General features: G+C 37.9%; 1 protein-coding gene across 3 annotated transcripts in view; it reads left to right on the forward strand.

Annotated features, from left to right (window-relative positions):
• Positions 1-20,122, forward strand: part of LOC111154089 (ATPase family, AAA domain containing 2B) — a 156,874-nt gene that overhangs the window by 42,715 nt on the left and 94,037 nt on the right. For all 3 annotated transcript variants that reach the window (XM_022513459.1, XM_022513458.1, XM_022513460.1), the window contains 5 exons: positions 5,958-6,056; positions 8,519-8,630; positions 11,233-11,348; positions 13,375-13,549; positions 18,981-19,069. In XM_022513459.1, the coding sequence (XP_022369167.1) occupies positions 5,958-6,056; positions 8,519-8,630; positions 11,233-11,348; positions 13,375-13,549; positions 18,981-19,069 (591 nt within the window). The remainder of the gene's footprint in view (positions 1-5,957; positions 6,057-8,518; positions 8,631-11,232; positions 11,349-13,374; positions 13,550-18,980; positions 19,070-20,122) is intronic.

Consider the following 20,122-nt stretch of genomic DNA (forward strand, 5'->3'; position numbering starts at 1 on the left):
TAGTATAGGTTTCCCTTAAACCTCTTACCCAGTTTGTTGTTGTTGAATATTTTATTTACTTATTTATTTGACAGGGAGAGAGACGCAGTGAGAGAGGGAACACAAGCAGGGGGAGTGCGAGAGGGAGAAGCAGGGAGCACAGTGCGGGGCTTGATCCCAGGACCCTGGCATCATGACCTGAGCCGAAAGCAGACTCTTAACAACTGAGCCACCCAGGCGCCCCCCTCTTACCCAATTTTCGTCATTGCTAACATGTTATGGCATGTTAATAAAACTAAAAAGTGATATTGGTACATAACTACTTACCAACCTTCAAGGTTTATTTGGATTTTAATAGTTTTTTCATAATGTTCCTTTTCTGCTGCAGAATACAAATGAGGGTATCACCATATTACATGTAGTTGTGTCATGTCTCCACAGTCTCCTCTGGTCTGTGATAGTTTTTTGTCTTCCTTATTTTTCATGATCTTAATAATCTTGATGAATCCTGTACCTGTATCTTTTTTTTTTTTTAAAGTTAAGATTTTATTTATTTATTTGTCAAAGAGAGAAAGAGCACAAGAAAGGGGAAGGGCAGGCAGAGAGAGGAAATAGGCTCCCTGCTGAGCAGGAGACTGATGCAGAACTTGGTCTCAGGACCCTGGGATCATGACTTGAGCTGAAGACAGATGCTCAACCGACTGAGCCACCCAGGCATCCCACTGTCCCTGTATCTTGTGAAATGTCCCCCAGTATGTCTAATCATGTTTTTCTCTAGGTGAGACTGGGGTTAGGATTTTTGGAAAGATTACCCAGGAGGAAAAGGATCCTTCTTGTTGTATCACATCAAGGGGAAAATTATATCCATATGACATCACTGATAATGTTAAGTTAACCTTTATAATTTGGTTAGAGTTGTGTTTGCCATATTTCTCCACTGTAAAGGTACTGTTTTTCCATTTCTATATATTTTTTTTAATATAAACAAATTACTAAGTCTTGCACACCTTCAAGGAAAGGTAGTGGTTTGGAAATTAAGCTCTATCTCTTACAGGGGGAGTGTCTACCTGTATTACTTAAAATTCTTTTGTAAGACATTGGCATCCTCCCCTTAAAAATATTTATTTAGTCATTTATATTAGTATGGATGAGTCCTTATTTGTTTTATTTTGTTGCTCAAATTGTACCTGCTTTAGCCATTGTGTCCCTTTTATATGCCTCCATCGTTTTATTTTTTGAGTAGTTCCTTATTTTCTGTCATTACAACATGCTCCAGGCTCATCGTAAACACTCTGTGGCCCAGCTCTAGGATAAGCCACCTCACTAAGGATCCCTGTTTTCTTTTATTGGAGAATAATATTTAGAAGCCAGTATCTAGATACTATGTATGTTTGTACATAGGACCCTCTTGTAGATAGCTAGGTAATCTTATGTATGTACACTAACCTATGTATACAGACACATTTATAATTGTTTCTGTACCCATCTTTATATTAAGCTAAACATGAGTTCTTTTTTTTTTTAATTTTTTTTTTAAAATATTTAATTTATTTATTTGACAGAGATCACAGGTAGGCAGAGAGGCAGGCAGAGAGAGAGAGAGGAGGAAGCAGGCTCCCCGCTGAGCAGAGAGCCCGATGTGGGGCTCAATCCCAGGACCCTGGGATCATGACCTGAGCCGAAGGCAGAGGCTTTAACCCACTGAGCCACCCAGGCGCCCCTAAACATGAGTTCTTACTGAAGTGGGCCACTCTAATCCACTGTCACAGAGTTTATTCTCATCTTTCTTGTTTATTGTAACTTTCAGACATTGAGAGGCCTGACTCCTACTATCTACATCTCTTATTGGTTGTTTCAAATTTATATGAAGATCAGAATATCTATTTTTTTTTTTAAAGATTTTTATTTATTTATTTGACAGAGATCACAAGTAGGCAGAGAGGCAGGCGCAGAGAGAGGAAGGGAAGCAGGCTTCCTGCTGAGCAGAGAGCCCGATGCGGGGCTCGATCCCAGGACTCTGGGATCGTGACCCGAGCTGAAGGCAGAGGCCTTAACCCACTGAGCCACCCAGGTGCCCCAGAATATCCATTTTTTAAAAATTTATATACTCACTTGACAGAGAGATCACAAGTAGATAGAGAGGCAGGCAGGGAGAGAGGGAGAAGCAGGCTCCCCACCAAGCAGAGAGCCTGATGTAGGGCTCGATCCTAGGACCCCGAGATCATGACCTGAACTGAAGGCAGAGGCGCAACCCACTGAGCCACCCAGGTGCCCCTGAAGGCAGACTCTTAACCAACAATCACCAGGTGCCCCTAGTTTGGATATTTTAGGTCCTTTGCATTTTCACTTAAATGTTGTAATCAGCTTGTTAATTCATTTCTTTCTTTTCTTTTTAAAAAATTTAATTAATTAATTATGATCCCAGGACCCTGGGATCATGACCTGAGCTGAAGGCAGCTGCTTAATGACTGAGCCACCCGGGTGTCCCCAACATTTATTTTATTTTATTTTTTTTAGAGAGAGCACATGCACGTGTGTGCATGTGAGTGGGGGAGGATGGGCAGAGGGAGAGAGAATCTTAAGCAGATTTCACGCTCAGTGTGAGCCCCATGCAGTACTCGATCTCAGAACCCTGAAATCATGAGCTGAGGCAAAATCAAGAGTCCGATGCTTAACCTACTGAGCTGCCCAGGTGTCCCTCTTTTTTTTTTTTTTTTTTTTTTAAAGAGTAATCTCTACATGCACTGTGGGGCTTAAATTCCCAATCTGAGGTCAAGAGTCCAGTACTGGGGAAGCTGGGTGGCTCAGTGGGTTAAGCTTCTGCCTTGGGCTCAGGTCATGATCTCAGGGTCCTGGGATCAAGCCCCAAATTGGGGTCTCTGCTGGGCAGGGAGCCTGCTTCTCTCTCTCTCTCTGCCTACTTGTGATCGATCTCTCTCTCTCTCTCTGTGTCAAATCAATCAATCAATCAATCAATCAATCTTAAAAAAAAAAAGAGCCCGGTGCTCCTCTGACTTAACCAGCCAGGCACTCCTGTTAATTCCTGCAATAAAAGCCTGCTGGGATTTTGTTTGGATTATATTAAAACTGTAGGTCAGTATGGGGAGAATCGATATTGTAATAATTTTTAGTTTGCCAGTCCATAAACATGTTATATCATCTCATTTAGTTAAGTCTTTTGAAATTTCTCTCAGCAGTGATTTGTAGTTTACATTGTATAGGTTTTTCATGTCTTAAATTTATTTTTAAGTATTTCCTATTTTATGCTTCAGTGGAATTGTTTTTAAAAATTGTTTTCATGGGACGCCTGGGTGGCTCAGTTGTTTAAGCAGCTGCCTTCGGCTCAGGTCATGATCCCAGCATCCTGGGATCGAGTCTCACATCGGGCTCCTTGTTCTGTGGGGAGCCTGCTTCTCCCTCTGCCTGCCACTCTGTCTGCCTGTGCTCGCTCGCTCGCTCTCTCTCTCTTTCTGACAAATAAATAAATAAAATCTTTAAAAAAAAAAATTGTTTTCAGGATGCTTGGGTGGCTTAGTTGGGTAAGTGTCTGCTTTCAGCTCAGATTCATGATCCCAGGGTCCTGGGATGGAGTCCCACATTGTATCATACTCCATTTTCAGCAGCGGTCTGCTTCTCCCTCTGCCTGCCACTCCCCCTGCTTGTGCGTGCTCTCTCTCTGGCGAAAAAATAAACAAAATCTGTAAAAAAATATATATTAAAAAAAAACCCTGCTTTCTAGGGGTACCTGGCTGGCTCAGTCAGAAAAGCATGTGACTCTTGATTTTGGGGTCGTGAGTTCAAGCCTTACCTTGGGTGTAGAGATTACTTAAATGAATAAATAAAAACTGAAAAAAAAAAAAAACTGAAAAAAAAAAACTACTTTCTAATTGTTTGCTACTAAGATTTAAAAATAGAATTGTTTTGTCTGTTACTTTGTATCCTATGACCTTAGCAAATTTTGTTTTTGGTTCTAGTAGTTGTTTTGTAGATTACTGAGCATTTTCTGTATAAACCATATTGTCTGCAAGTAGAGACAGTTTCAGTCTCTGTGAGTTTTATTTCTTTCCTATTGTAATGATTAGGGTCCTCAGTACAGTGGTGAATAGAAGTTCTGAATAGAAGTTACTATTTCTCCAGTAAGTAGGGTATTAGCTGAAGGATGTTTATTTGTTTTGTTTTGTTTTTAAGATTTGATTTATTTATTCGAGATGTGAGAGAGAGTACGAGAGGGGAGGTGGGGCAGAGTGAGAGGGAGAAGCGGGCTCTCCAGGTCCTGGGATCAAGCCCCGAGGGAGGCTCTCTGCTCAGCTAGGGAGCCTGCTTCTCTCTTCCCCTCTGTCTGCTGCTCCCCCTGCTTGTGCTCACTCTCTCTCTTAAATAAATAAATAAAATCTTAAAAAAAAAACTTAAAAAAAATTAAAATAGGGGCACCTGAGTGGGTCAGTGGGTTAAGTCTCTGCCTTGGGCTCAGGTTATGATCTCAAGGTCTTGGGATCGAGACCCATATCGGGCTCTCTACTCAGCAGGGAGCCTGCTTCCCCCCCTCTCTCTGCCTGCCTCTCTGCCTACTTGTGATTTCTCTCTGTCAAATAAATAGATGGAGCCTTAAAAAAAAATTAAAATAAAAAGTAAAAAGGATGAGTAGAATGGAGAGAAGTAGATGTTTGTATCCTAACCTTAAAAGTAAGGTGTGAACTATGTGGAATTTAGGAAACAAAACAAATGAACAAAATAAAAGAGAGAAACCAAAAGACAGACTCTTAACGATAGAGAATAAACAGATTGTTTCCAGAGGGCAAGGTATGGGGGGATGGGTGAAATAGGTAAAGGGGATTAATATACACTTAGCTGGATGAGCATTCAGTAATATATAGAATTATTTAAAAATTTTTTTAAATGATTTTATTTATTTATTTGTAAGAGAGAGAGAGAGCACAAGCAGGGAGAGCAGCCAGAGGGAGAAGCACGCTCCCTATTGAGCAGAGAGCCAATGCAGGGGTTGTTCCCAGGACTCTGGGATCATGACCTGAACAAAAGGAAGACGCTTAACAACTGAGCCACCCAGGCGTCCCTGTTTTACTTAAATTTTTTAAGATTTTATTTGTGAGTAATCTCTACACCCAATGTGGGACTCAAACTCACAACCTTGAGATCAAGACTTGTATGCTCTACTGATTGAGCCAGCCGGGTGCCCCTCTATCTTTTTGTATTGCTTGGACTGATAACATTTATATTTTTTCTGTGACACTTATTAAATCTTACTTGATTAATTTATTAGGTTAATTCTAAATGTAAAAAACCAGTTAATAGCTTTTACATTTCTTTGAATAATTACAGTGTTTTTCACTGTAGAGCCAAGTTGGGTGTTAGGATTAAATTTTGTTTTTGAAAATATTGTATTTATTTATTTGAGAGCAAGAGGGCAGGGGGAGGAGCAGAGGGGGAAGAAGAGGGAGAGGTAAGAATCCCAGCCAGACCCCGCACTGAGTGCAGAGCCAGATGGAGCTCAATCCCACATGATCTCCCACGAGATCATGACCCCAGCCAAAACCAACCAAAAGTCAGCTGCTCAGCCGACTGAACCACCCCATGCTGCCTTTTTTTTTTTTTTTAAGTTTAAGTAATCTCTGTACCCCCCATGGGGCTCGAACTCAGGACCCTGAGATCAAGGCTTGCATGCTCTTCAGACTGAGCCAGCCAGGTACCCCAACAGTGTATTTTTTTTTTTAACATTTTATTTTTATTTTAAGATTTTATTTATTTGACACAGAGAGAAAGATCACAAGTAGGCAGAGAGGCAGGCAGAGAGAGAAGGAAACAGGTTCCCTGCTGAGCAGAGAGCATGATGCGGGGCTCGATCCCAGAACCCTGGGACCAAGACCTGAGCCAAAGGCAGAGGCTTAACCCACTGCCAACAGTGTATTTTTAAAAACCATTTGCTGCTGTAATGATTTTAAGGATTTTACTCTCTTTAATAGGAGAAAGAAGCATGCCATTCATAGTAGTGACACAACTTCTTCTGATGAAGAACGCTTTGAAAGGAGGAAATCAAAAAGCATGGCAAGAGCAAGAAATAGGTTAGTAAATTTTTTATTGTGAAGAACAGCCCTTTTTTGAATGGGATTCTTATCTGCACTAGCACTTTGCTAACACTGATATTCAATACATATTTTAGACTAGAGTAATGCACTGACTTGGTTTTTAGTTAGTAATTCTTAAAATAGAAATCTGATCTTGGGAAACTTCTCATAAATTGTTTACTGGGTAACTACTCAATGGAATGCAGGAACGTAAAGGAGGAAGAACCAAGGGGAAGAGGCCAGCAACTATGGTAATATTTCCTTGGTACCTTTCCTGTAATCCAGATACATTTAATTAGGCTGATTTTAGGTGTTTATAGTGAATACAGCACTCAGAGTAAGATTTGGTTTCTGTGGGTTTTGTGTTTTGTTTTTTTTAAGATTTTATTTATATAATTATTTGAGGGAGAACATGAGAAAGGGAGATCTTGAGTAGGGGGAGAGAGGCAGAGAGAGAGGGAAAAACAGACTTCTTGTTGAGCAGGGAGCCTAATGCAGGGCTGATTCCAGGACCCTGAGATCATGACCCAAGATCATGACCATCACTTAACTGACTGAGCCACCCAAGGGCCCCTGATTTGATTTCTAATAAAATTGTCTCAGGAGCCCTTCCATTTTATTGGAAAATTTGTTTTGTTTTGGTTCAGTGAGTGCCATCTGGTAGTCTTTGCCTACCTAGGGCAAATGACTGTTTATTATGTGGCTCACAAAAACCTCAGGAGTTTTCACTGGGTGAGAGAACCAGTATTTTGTCTAGTAAGTAATTAGAATGTCAAATGAAAATTTTTTCTTTAAAACTTGAGTTAATTTTCTAGCTTATATTTATACCAGTAGAGATAAGTTATATTTAGAAAACTTATGTTTAGCAAAGTATTTCTATAATTTGGCATTATATATCTATTGTAGAAATACCAAATTTTCAGTTAGTTGGTCTTGGAAACAAATTTGGATTGGTGTAGATTTTATGCTGAAAATAATTCCTCATGTGGATGATGGAAATAAAATGTAAGAGAAGACAAAAAAATCTAAGTTTATTATTTTTTTAATTTCAAAATTTAAAAAAAAGATTTTATTATTTTTCAGAGAACACAAGAGCACAAGCAGGGGGAGCAGCAGGCAGGGTCAGAGGCAGGCTCCCTGCTGAGCAGGGAGCCCGAGGCAGGGCGCGATTCCAGGACCCTTGGGATCATGACTTGAGCCAAAGGCAGACACTTAACCCATTGAGCCACTCAGGTGGCCCAAAATCTAAGTTTAAATAAAACAATTTAATGCCTTTTTAATGTGAACTATTCTGATACTTGGTTTGGAAGTATTTTTTTTTTTTTTTTGAAATATTTTTTTAATGCTAAGTTAGGATTCAGAAATGTGAGTGAAAAGTACATTCGTTATAGAAACTATACTTCTGGGGTGCCTGGGTGGTTCAAGGGGTTAAAGCCTCTGCTTTCAGCTCAGTTCATGATCCCGGGGTCCTGGGATCGAGCCCCGCATCGGGCTCTCTGCTCAGCTGGGAGCCTGCTTCCTCCTCTCTCTCTGCCTATCTCTCAGCCTACTTGTGATCTCTGTCAAATAAATAAATAAAATCTTTAAAAAAAAAAAAAAAGAAAGAAACTATACTTCTTTTGAGGTTATTTATGTCATCTTTTTGGTTTTTATACAAGATAAAAAGAGGAAGTAGATTATATTTTCTTAGGGGGAGTAAAATTAAATAAGATTTTAGGTGGCTAAAGATCATTTTTAAGGTAGTTACGCAGAAGACAAGGGTTAGTTTGCTCAAAAGTGATCTAAAATTGTTTCCTTTGAATTAAAGAGAAAGAAATTTCCTTAATCATGTAGACATACCCACATAATACCTGAGGACAAATATAAATATTATAATAAGGTTTGAGTTTATTTAATACTGTATGTAATATACACATAGTAGATCTATTTTAATTTTATACTTGTATAATATCCAGTATCATATGTTGTTTTCTAAGGTGGAATAGGTTGGGTTCTTTGGACGGATAAATAGATTAGTGATCTTGTTTGTTTTGTCTAGTGAATACATTTATTTTTAGCCTTGAAAGTTGAAAAGTACTTTAAAAATATGAAATCCTTGTTGTTTTCTGGGTTTTCAGAAAAAGGAGAAAGATGAAAATGTGTCAAAGATTTACACTTATTTAAAAAAAAAAGATTTACACTTATTTTGATGTTAAAAATGTAAAACTTCTGGGGCGCCTGGGTGGCTCAGTGGGTTAAAGCCTCTGCTTTCGGCTCAGGTCATGATCCTAGGGTCCTGGGATCGAGCCCCGCATCGGGCTCTCTGCTCGGCAGGGAGCCTGCTTCCTCCTCTCTCTCTCTCTGCCTGCCTCTCTGCCTACTTGTGATCTCTGTCTGTCAAATGAAATGAATAAAATCTTTAAAAGAAAAAAAAATGTAAAACTTCTAATGTTCTCTACTTGGATTTTTATGAATTTCAGGTGTTTGCCTGTGAACTTCAGAGCAGAAGATTTAGCTAGTGGTATTCTCCGAGAACGTGTCAAAGTGGGTGCAAGCTTGGCTGATGTTGACCCAATGAACATTGATAAATCAGTAAGTTTTGTAAATGGTTTTCTAGAATGAGCTTTTTAAAAACATGTTACTTCTTGTTTCTAAGTCAACACAATAAAAATAAAAACCCAGATATCACTATTATTAGTGTTTTGATGCATATGATTTGAAACCTAGCACTCTGGTACCATGTGTTGTTTACTCAAGTTGTTGTTGTTTTTTTTTTTTAAACCATTTCAGTGTTACTGGCATATATAATAAAAAATGGGTAGGAAATGAGGCTGACAAATAAGGCAAGGCCCCATAAATTGTGGTATGTAGTGGGGCATTGTTAAAGCTACTTAGATTTCATGATCAGATTTACATTGTAGATGAAATACTCTGTCTATGTTGTAGTTAGTGAATTTGAGGGAAGCAAGGCTGGCATTAGGGAAACTGGCTTAGACGTAGTTGTAACATAGTAATTAGGAGTAATGGTGATGGTAGGGTAATGACGGAAAGAAGAAATAGGTGGATTTGACAGAATTCAGGAGAGAATTCAAGTTTGATGAATTGGTTGGATTTACTGCTTTTGGCGAATGAGGGAGAGAAACAAGTTGAATATATGACCTGAGTTTCTGGCTTAGGGAGGTAGGGAGCCTCCAGAGGTAGGGAACATTACAAGAAGAATATATTTTAAGGAGTCAAGATAATTTAGTTAGTTGTAGACATGTTGAGGTGTCAGTGGCACATCACAAATGGAAGTAATTTGTAGGAAATTAATTATTTAGGTTTGGCATTAAGGAGAAATATCTAGAAATTCAGATATGGGTCCCCAGTATAAAGATAGTTGAGATCGCTATGGGAATGGATTATCGTACCGGGGGAAAAAAGTATGTAGTATGAAAAGTGTGACAAGATGTAGAGGATATAGTAGCTTCTTACTGTTAGTATAATCTTTTGGGGGGAAATATTTTGGAATAAGTTTACTGCATAACCAAGATTGTATTTTCTATTTTTTAATTTTGTTCCATAAGCCTATCTATATGACATAATTTGATTCTCATATGAGAAACTTAAGTTATGAAATGTAGTTGTATAATATTTCAAAATGAAATGTTAGCTATCTCCAATCTGAAAATATTTTTTAATTGAGGACCTTATTTAGAAAATAATTGAGGGCCATATTTAGAATATTGAATTCACAGTCTCATATTCTCAGAGGACCTTAATCTTTTTTAAAAAAATATTTTATTTATTTATTTATTTTAGAGAGTGTGAGTGAGCATGAGTTGGGGGAGGGGGACGGGAGGAGGGCAGAGAATCTCAAGCAGACTCTGCCCTGAGCGAGGAGCCCGAGGGGGGTGGGGGGGGGGGGGGTTAGGGTTTGATCCCGCAACCCTGAGATTAACCAGTTGAGCCACCCAGGTGCTCTTCAGAGTACCTTACTTAATGATCTTTGGTTATTTGGTTTACCAGCACCTTACTTTCTTGAATCTAGTCAATTTTAGATGTCTCTGCCCTTCAGTAAGAGTATTTCTTTAAAATTTGATAACGTATATAAGAAAATATAGTTTCTCTTAGAATGTTTCTGTTAAACTCTGCATTTATTTTTCCAGATTATTATTTTTTTTAATATAGTAACATTTCATTGTGAAACATTTTCAAGTACCGTTAATAGATACAAGGGAAGAAATCTGCCCTAATCCAGCACTCAGAGGCAATCACTGTTAATATTTTGGCAGTATTTCCTTCAAGTGCTTTTTTCTATACAATTTTTATTTTACAAAGTCTATTAGGTATGGGGTACCTAGGTGGCTCAGTCAGTTAAGAGTCTGACTCATGATTTCCACTCAGGTCATGATCTCATGGGTCATGAGATAGAGCCCCCATGTCAGGCTCTGTGCTCATCAGCAAGAAGTCTGCTTGAGATTCTCTCCCTCTGCCCCTCCCCTCACTTTCTCTCTTCTCTCTCAGATAAGTAAATCTTTACAAAAAATAAAGAAGAAATCTGGTTGGGACACCTGGGTGGCTCCGTGGGTAAAAGCCTCTGCCTTCGGCTCAGGTCATGATACCAGGGTGCTGGGATCGAGCCCTGCATCGGCCTCTCTGCTCAGTGGGGAGCCTGCTTCCCCCTCTCCCTCTGCCTGCCTCTCTGCCTGCTTGTGATCTCTTTCTGTCAAATAAATAAAATCTTAAAAAAACCCCAAAAACCTGGTTATGTAAAGTTTAGCTTTGGAGTGTCACAGACCATTGTAGTAGCTAAGATGTTTTTCACCCAACTTCTAAATCAGTTTTTATTCCCTTGTGGACATTATTGCGCTTGCTAAGAGTATATGTGATAGATGGTATTTTGAAAGGCATTTAAAATACTAGAGTGTGACTACAACTTATCATCTCCTATAGATATCCATTAAAGTGTTAGATTGGCTATTAATCTTGTCCTTAGTTGCTAGGAGATTAAAGAAGGGTAGCTTTACTTAGCTGAATTGAAATGTAAACTTGAATTTTACTGCTAAATTTATTTTTCCACATTTCAAATGTGTAATTCTTTGTAGTACCCACTGAAGGCATATATTTCTGAATCATAAGACTATTTCAAATTTTAAAAATTCTGTAAGCAGTTAAAATTATTTTATATTAAACTTTTTCCTTTCTTCCCAAGGTGCGGTTTGATAGCATAGGTGGATTGAGCCATCATATTCATGCACTAAAGGAAATGGTAGTATTCCCACTTCTATATCCGGAAATTTTTGAAAAGTTTAAGATCCAGCCTCCGAGGTAAGTAATGGTCTAGATATTTATTATTGTAACTACTGTTGATTTATTAAATTTCAGTTAGTAAATGATTAGAAGTATTTCATCTGTATTTATTTGATGTGTTCTAACAATGAGAATTAAGAATGAAATTTTATTATTTAATATTCAAAGTCTTTGGTACTGAGTGTATTCTTGAAGTTCACATTTTAGCATTTAAGAGTCAGTCATAAGATACAAATCTTTATGCAGGCCTTGAGTATACAAGTGGATTGCCAAAATGGATTTTCTTTAATTTGGCCTCCTAATAACATTGAGTTTGAGTCTTTATGTTGTTTAATCTTTGGAAACACAATTTCAATTAAGTGTTTCTTTGACTTGATGATGGGGTAGTTTTGAAATGGTAAGCTTGATATTTATTTTTATGATCAGATTGTGTTTGATAATAAAATAGCTAGGCTGAAAAAAGGCTAGAAATTACGTTAAAGGAAATAGGGCGAAATAAAATATTCTGAAGATGTATATATAGACTGTTAGGTTTAAACTGCTAAATATTCCTTTTCATTTTCCATCTGTTTCAGGATGTAAATCTTGTTAGAGTCATCCTCTATTCCATTAATCAGTAGATTAAAAATGTGGCTTATAATTCTGAAGTGGCTTTTTAAAATCACAAAAGCAATTTGTTTGTTTTTTGTAGATATAACTTGAATTTTAAGCATAATTATTATTTTCAGAGTCATTAAAGTAATATAGCTATGGAAGAAGCTGAAACAAAATGGAAAGAGATAAGCAGAAAGTGTTATATGTGGAGGGTAAACTTACTCTTTAGAGATGAGTAATTTTGTATATATTTTAAAAAATTAAAAAAAATATATTTTATTTAGGGGCGCCTGGGTGGCTCAGTGGGTTAAAGCCTCTGCCTTCAGCTCAGGTCATGATCTCAGGGTCCTGGGATCGAGTCCCGCATCGGGCTCTTTGCTTGGCATGAAACCTGCTTCCTCCTCTCTCTCTGCCTGCTTGTGATCTCTGTCTGTCAAATAAATAAATAAAATCTTTAAAAAATTTTATTTATTTATTTATTAGGGAGAGAGAGAAAATGAGAGAGCATGTGAGGGGGGAGGTCAGAGGGAGAAGCAGACTCCCTGCTGAGCAGGGAGCTGGATGCAGTACTCAATCCCGGGACTCCAGGATCATGACCCTAGCTGAAGGCAGTTGCTTAACCAACTGAGCCACCCAGGCGCCCCAGTTTTGTATATTTTTTATATAAAGGCTTATTTTATACATGTATGTGTATGTTAAGTTTATATTTTGTCTATATTAAGCACATATAAACATTTAATATAGGTGAAATTATTCAGTAATACCTTTATATAATCCTTTTTTACTCTACAGTATATTCTAGACACCTTCCCATATCAATAATGTGTGTATCATTCTTTTTGACATTTTAGTAGTATTTTGTTTTATGGATGTAACAGTGTATTTATCTGTACCTTATTTTTTTTAAGGTTTTTTTTTTTTTTTTTTTTTTTTTTTAAGACTTTAAGTAATCTCTATACCTAACACAGGGCTCGAACTCACAACCCCAAGATCAGGAGTCGCATGCTCCCCTGGCTGAGCGAGCCAGGTGCCCCTATCTGTGCATTACTAATAGATAGCACTTAAATTTTTTCAGTTTTTTACAGTTAGAATTAATGTTTTTTGGAACATCCATTTACTATCTATATTATATTCTTTTGAGTCTTTCTATATGCTACATTCTAAGATAAGAAATTTCTGGGTCACAGGGAGAACACATTTAAAATTTTCTTATGTCAGCCAAATTACTCTTTTCTCTGATTTGCCTACCAAAGTTTTATTGTTGAAAACATCCATGAACGCTCTCAGCAAAGTGAAACTTTTGTCTTTATACTACAAGGAAGCTTTCCTGGTGCGTAATAGCTATCATATATATTAGTACAAATTTATATGGGTGATGCATCCTTTTGTGTTCATTATTAGTGGTGGTGATAGCATTACCTTACTTCTGTTGACTCTTTTTTTCCTTTAGGGGCTGTTTGTTTTATGGCCCTCCTGGCACAGGTAAAACCTTGGTTGCCAGAGCATTAGCTAATGAGTGCAGTCAAGGAGACAAAAAGGTCGCTTTTTTTATGCGAAAAGGAGCAGACTGTCTGAGCAAGTGGGTTGGTGAATCTGAACGGCAACTTCGGCTTCTTTTTGATCAGGTAAGTGAAATCAGCTTATATGAGTATCTTCTTTAAAATAGAATATTTGTTATATTTAGTCTGTAAACATAAACTGTTCATAAGGAGTCATATTTCCAATCAGTATTTTTAATTCGGGATCAATAATCTGAATTTGTATGCTTTAGATGTATTTAATAGCAGTTTAAATAGTACTAACTTAAGATGATTCACAAACCATTTATTAAGGTGGCTAGTAGGCATATAATACCTTGTTAGGTGCTTTTGAGAACCTGGAGTATAACATACATGTTATTAGGTTTTAATCTAATTGAGGAAATAGAATAAGCATAAGAAGTTAAATATCTGTGCAAGAAATCTCACAGAGCAGTGTATTATTTTCATGAGCTGTAAATATGGTGCTAGGAGAATTCAGTAACGAATGTTCTTTCTTTCTTTATTTTGAGAGAGAGAGAGAGAGAGAGTGTGTGTGCAGGGAGGGGGTGCAGAGGGAGAGAATCCCAAGTAGACTGCACTAAGTGCAGAGCCCGATGTGGGGTTCCATCCCACAACCCTGAGATCATGACCTGAGCGGAAACCAAGAGTCAGACATTCAACTGGCTGAGCCACCCAGGCACCCCAGTAATGAGTGCTTTCAAAAGGCAGGGTTAGGTGACTGAATATCATGTAGACAGTCTTCATTTTTTTAAAAATTACTATAGCTTTAACAATATTATTTCGTAAGACTTTTATTAACTTAGTCTTGTTATAAATTCACTTTTGATTATTTGAACTAGTGAAGGATATCATTCATATTTGGCAATGCAACTTTAATTTCATTATATCTAAGGAAATTACATGAAATTAAAAAATTTTCAGTAAGCAATCTTTGAGTAGTCATTACTTGAGTTCATGTGTATCAAAGTCCTTTGTAATTGGTAAAGCACTTCAAATATTCTTTTTATTCATTTTAAAATTTATTATTATTATTTTTTTAAGTTTTATTTATTTGAGAGAGAGAGAGAAAGCACAAGAGGGGGAGGGTCAGAGAGAGAAGCAGACTCCCTGCTGAGTAGGGAGCCTGATGTGGAACCTGATCCTTGGACTCTGGGGTCTTGACTGGAGCCAAAGGCAGATGCTTGACTGACTGAGCTACCCAGGGGCCCTCAAATATTATTTTTAGTTAGTATGAGAAACTCCCATGTTCTAGATAGATAATGGGAGTAGAAGGAGGAATAGGGTACAGTTTTTGCCTTCAAGGTGTTCAGTATCTATTGGGAAGTGAAACAGTTTGCTTGAAGAAAATTTACTAATATTTGAAAAATACAAATATAGAGCAGTATTGGTAGATGAAAGAAGAATTAGTTTGGGAATGCTGGTATATTGTCCAGTGACTTAATTTTAAATTTTTGACAGGGCTATATAATATGCTTTTAGCTCCTTCATGCTGGGAATAGGAATGTCTGTTGGTTTCATTCAAAACTATGGCATAAATTAATGCTTTTTAAAATCTAAATCCGGGGGACGCCTGGGTGGCTCAGTTGGTTGAGCAGCTGCCTTCAGCTTGGGTCGTGATCCCGGTATCTTGGGATTGAGTCCCGCATTGGGCTCCTTGCTTGGCAGGGAGCCTGCTTCTCCCTCTGCCTCTGCCTGCCACTCTGTTTGCCTATGCTCACTCTCGCTCCTCTCTCTCTGACAAATAAATAAATAAAATCTTAAAAAAAAAATCGAAATTTGGTTTATTTCTGTTTCATAGTTTTCTTTGTGGGTAAGTAGGTAAGAGTAGTTGGGATGCTCTCTTTTCTAAAATATTGCTGATAGTCATTATTAAAAATTTAAGATTTATTTATTATTTTAGAGAGAGAGAGAGAAAGATTGAAAGCAGGTGTTGAGGGGAGAGTCAGAGGGAGAGAATCTCCTGCAGACTCCTTGCTGAGCATGGAGCATGACATAGGGCTTGATCCCACAACCCTGAGATCATGACCTGAGCTGAATGAAATCAAGAGTCGGACGCTTAACTAAGCCACCCAGATGCTCCCATTACTGTCTTTTTATTTATTGATTTCATTTTTTATTAAAAATTTAAAATATTTTATTTATTTGATAGAGAGCGAGCGATAAAGAGCACAGGCAGGGAGGAGAGGGAGAAGTAGGCTCCCCACTGAGCAGGGAGCCTGATATGGGGCTCGATCCCAGGACCCCAGTATCATGACTTAAGCCAAAGGCAGACACTTAACTCACTGAGCCACCCAGCCACCCCCACTGTTGTCTTTTTAAATGAAAGAGTCCACATTCTTAAATTAAGGGCATGATCTATACACTAAATGAAATAAAGGAGGTATGGGGCGCCTGGGTGGCTCAGTGGGTTAAAGCCTCTGCCTTTGGTTCAGGTCATGATCTCGGCGTTCTGGGATCGAGCCCCGCATCGGGCTCTCTGCTCGGCGGAGAGCCTGCTTCCCCCTCCCTCTCTCTCTCTGTCTGCCTCTCTGTCTACTCGTAATCTCTGTCGAATGAATAAATAAAATATTAAAAAAAAAAAAGAAATAAAGGAGGTATAATATATTGGCTAATAGTTTGGTCTTTGGAGGTGCCTAGGTGGCTTAGTTGGCTACGCCTCTGCCTTTGGCTTGTGTCATGATCCCAGAGTCCTGGGATGGACCCCATGTTGGGATCTGGGATCCCTGGTGTGCGGGGAGTCTGCTTCTCTCTCTCCCTCTGCCATCACCTCCCCCTCTGCCTGTCCCCAGCTTATGTTCTCTCTCTTTCAGATAAATAAATAAAATCTTAAAAAAAAAGAGTTTGGTCTTTGGTGTCAGAAAATGTTTAACGTGTGGCTTTACTATTAAGTATATAACATGAAAACATCTGATCCTTAGTTGCCTCTTCTATAAAATGGGAAATAATACCATTCTCACTGGACTACTGAGAGATTTCACAGAAAGGAAGTATGTAAAGTGTTTACCATAGTGGCGGACACATAATATACTATAGTTTGTTTCTGTAAGGCTTTAGTTCTGAAAAACAGCTGTGTGTTTTGTGTATATAAAAGTAATGATCAAATCTTTATTTCTTTTTATAAAATTTATTTATCTATTTAATCAATCAATCAGTCATTCTTTACACCCAATGTGGAGCTTGAACTCATGACCTGGAGACCAAGAGTCATGTGCTCTACTGACTGAGCCATGCTCTCTACTCACTAAGCCAGCCAGGCTCCACTGTTTTTCTCTTACTACATGATTCTAGCTTTATAAAGTTTTTTTCCCCCAAAAACCAAGTTCTGTAGTTAAATGCCCTTTATTTTAAATTACTAGGGGTCACCTGGCTGGCTCAGTTGGTTAAGCATCCCAACTCTTGATTTTGGCTCAAGTCATGATCTTAGGGTTGTGAGGTGAGCCCTACGTTGGGCCCTGCACTGGGTATGGAGCCTGCTTAAAATTCTCTTTGTCTTCCCTCTGACCTTCTTCACTGCCCCCCCCCAATTTAAAATTATTAGAAAACACTGGATGTTTAATGCATATCATGTCAATAAGAGAGGAAATAAGAGAGAAGTGGGAAATTTATATCTGGTTTTTAGTAAGTTGACCATCCTATGAACTAAGAATTTGCTGTAAGTAATTCTGAAACATAAATGATCGAGTAAATTATATAGTATAAAAACTTTTCATTTGTAATCTAATATTTTTTAAAAGATTATTTGACAGAGAGAGAGAGAGATCACAAGTAGGCAGAGAGGCAGTCAGAGGCGGGGTGGGGGGAAGCAGGCTCCCCGCTGAGCAGAGAGCCCAGTGTGGGGCTTGATCCCAGGACCCTGAGATCATGACCTGAGCCGAAGGCAGAGGCTTAACCCACTGAGCCACCCAGGAACCCCTCTAATACATATATTTTTTTACCTTCAGTTAAGCTCCTGCTTGATTTAAGATTTGAGTGAAAAATGAAAACTGTGAAAGTAATGGAAGAAAACTCTGGAGAGTTTTTGTTTCTAATCTCAGAATAGGAAGAGTCTAGCTATGGAAGAAAAGATCTGTTGTATAAATTTCCTTTTTAGATTCTGCATTGCAACAAAATGCCATAAGCAAAACCAAAAGATAAATATTTAAATGTTTCCCTTGCAGACAAAATTTTGCATTTTCTTTTACAGAGGGAGGTCTAATTTTTAAAATAAGTAGTTCCTTGAAATCACTAAGCCAAAGACCAATGAGCCAATAGAAAAATTGGCAAACGAGGGGCGCCTGGGTGGCTTAGTGGGTTGGGCCCCTGCCTTTGGCTCAGGTCGTGATCTCAAGGTCCTGGGATTGAGCCCTGCATCGGGCTTTCTGCTCAGTGGGGAGCCTGCTTACTCCTCTCTCTCTTTCTCTCTCTCTCTCTGCCTTCTGTTTTGCCTACTTGTGATCTGTCAAATAAATAAATAAAATCTTTAAAAAAAATTGGCAAGGATATGAACAGAACTTTGATTAACAGAGCAGTAAATGGCTCTTAAAGATAGGAAAAGTGCTCATTTTTATTGATAATAGAAATAAAAATTAAGGGCGCCTGGGTGGCTCAGTGGGTTAGGCCTCTGCCTTCGGCTCAGGTCATGATCCTAGAGTCCTGGGATCGAGTCCCGCATCTGGCTCTCTGCTCGGCAGGGAGCCTGCTTCCTTCCTCTCTCTCTCTCTGCCTACTTATGATCTCTCTCTGTCAAATAAATAAATAAAATCTTTAAAAAAAAAAAAAAGAAATAAAAATTAAAATGAAATGAGATTTTTATCCTAAAAAATTAGTCAAGTTGAGATGTTTGATAATACATTTTGAGGTTTCTTAAATATTGCCTGTGAGGAGGTAAGTTGGTACGTCAGTGGAAAGCAGTTTGAAAATATCTGCCTAATTAGAAGTGACATTTGCCATTTAAATCACTTTTAATATTTATTATATTGATAATGTTTATATTTATGTAAAATGTTATACATGAACAAATACTTATTCAAGCATTGTTGATAGTAGGAAAAGATTGAAAATAGCCTAAATGTCCACAAATAGGAGACTAGTTTAATCATGGCACGCCCATACATTAGGGCATTTTGTAACTGTCAAACAAGAATGAAGCAATCTTCATGTGCTTATATGGAAGCTAATTAAAATATATTGTTACATGGATAGACTGTGTTATTTGATAAAAGCAGTGTGTATAAAAAAAAAAAGCAGTGTGTATACTGTATTTAAAATGCATCAAATAAAATAATATTTTTAAAAGTACATTTTTGTGTATGTGTATAAACAACATGTCTGGAAGAATAAATACAGAACCGTAACTGTCTGCTGGGAGAGGGCTTGTGGTTGGAGACTGGCTGGTAAGGAGACTTCATTTTTATTGTATATTTCTTAGCTGCTGTATGTTCTACCTTTTGTTTATATTACCTATTAGGAAAATACAATAATGAAATATAAAAAGTTAAAACTAATATAAATAACATTTGTTTTCTTTTTATCCTAGGCATATTTGATGAGACCTTCCATAATATTTTTTGATGAAATAGATGGATTGGCTCCAGTTCGCTCCAGCAGACAAGATCAGATCCACAGGTGAGTTTTCTTAATTTGATTATGTTGGATTCTTTTCACTCACTGACCTAGTAGTTGGCCTTAGCCTTTGGGTGAGTGCTAGGAAGCTTATAAGATGTGAACTGTGTCCTTGAGGAAGACTCCTTTCACTTAGTTTAGGGGTCAGGAAACTATGACCTGTGGGCCAAATCTGTCCTTTTGCCTGCTTTTGTAAAGTTTTATTGGAACATATCTATGTTTGTACCTTTTGCATTATATCCAGTTACTTTTGTGCTTCAAAAGCAGAGTTGAATAAGTAGTTGCGAGAGAAAGATTGTATGGCCTCCTGCAAAATTTAAATACATTTACTTTCAGGCTCTTTACATAAAAAGTTGCCTAATCCTGACTTAGCATGTTTTTGAAATTTATCCATGTCATATATATTAATATTTTGTTCTTTTCCATTTCTGAGTAGTATTCATTGGGAAGGGAGGGAGGGACACACAGAGTGAGGGAGGGAGAGTATATGTGTGTACCACAATTTATTATATTTGTTAATCTATTTGATGGAGCTTTAGTTAAATTCTGTTTTTGGCTATTGTGATAATGCTACTGGACATTTGCATATACATTTTCATGTGCACATGCGTTTTCATTTTTGTTCGGTAAATATCTAAGAGAGGAATGGCTAGATCCTATGGTAAATGTATGTTTTAATTAATACTGTTTTCTAAGTGATTGTACCAATTTATGTTCCTGCCTGTAATGTATGAGGACTTGGATTGCTCTTCATCCTTGCCAACATTTGGTAATGCTGTTCTTGGTAACTTTAGCCATTCTAGTGGGTTTGTAGTAGTGGATTAATTTGGATTTTCCTGATGACTAATGATATTGAGCATCTTAGTATATGGTTATTGCCCATTTATATATTTTCTGTTGTTAAATATCTTAAAATCTTTCATCCCTCCTTTAAAAAAAAGAGATCAGGGACGCCTGGGTGGCTCTGTTGGTTGGGCAGCTGCCTTCGGCTCGGGTCATGATCCCGCTGTCCTGGGATCGAGTCCCGCATCGGGCTCCTTGCTCATCAGGGAGCCT

The sequence above is a fragment of the Enhydra lutris genome, unplaced genomic scaffold (assembly GCF_002288905.1).
Source record: "Enhydra lutris kenyoni isolate GAN:26980312 unplaced genomic scaffold, ASM228890v2 scaffoldscaffold35, whole genome shotgun sequence".
Lineage (NCBI taxonomy): Eukaryota > Metazoa > Chordata > Mammalia > Carnivora > Mustelidae > Enhydra > Enhydra lutris.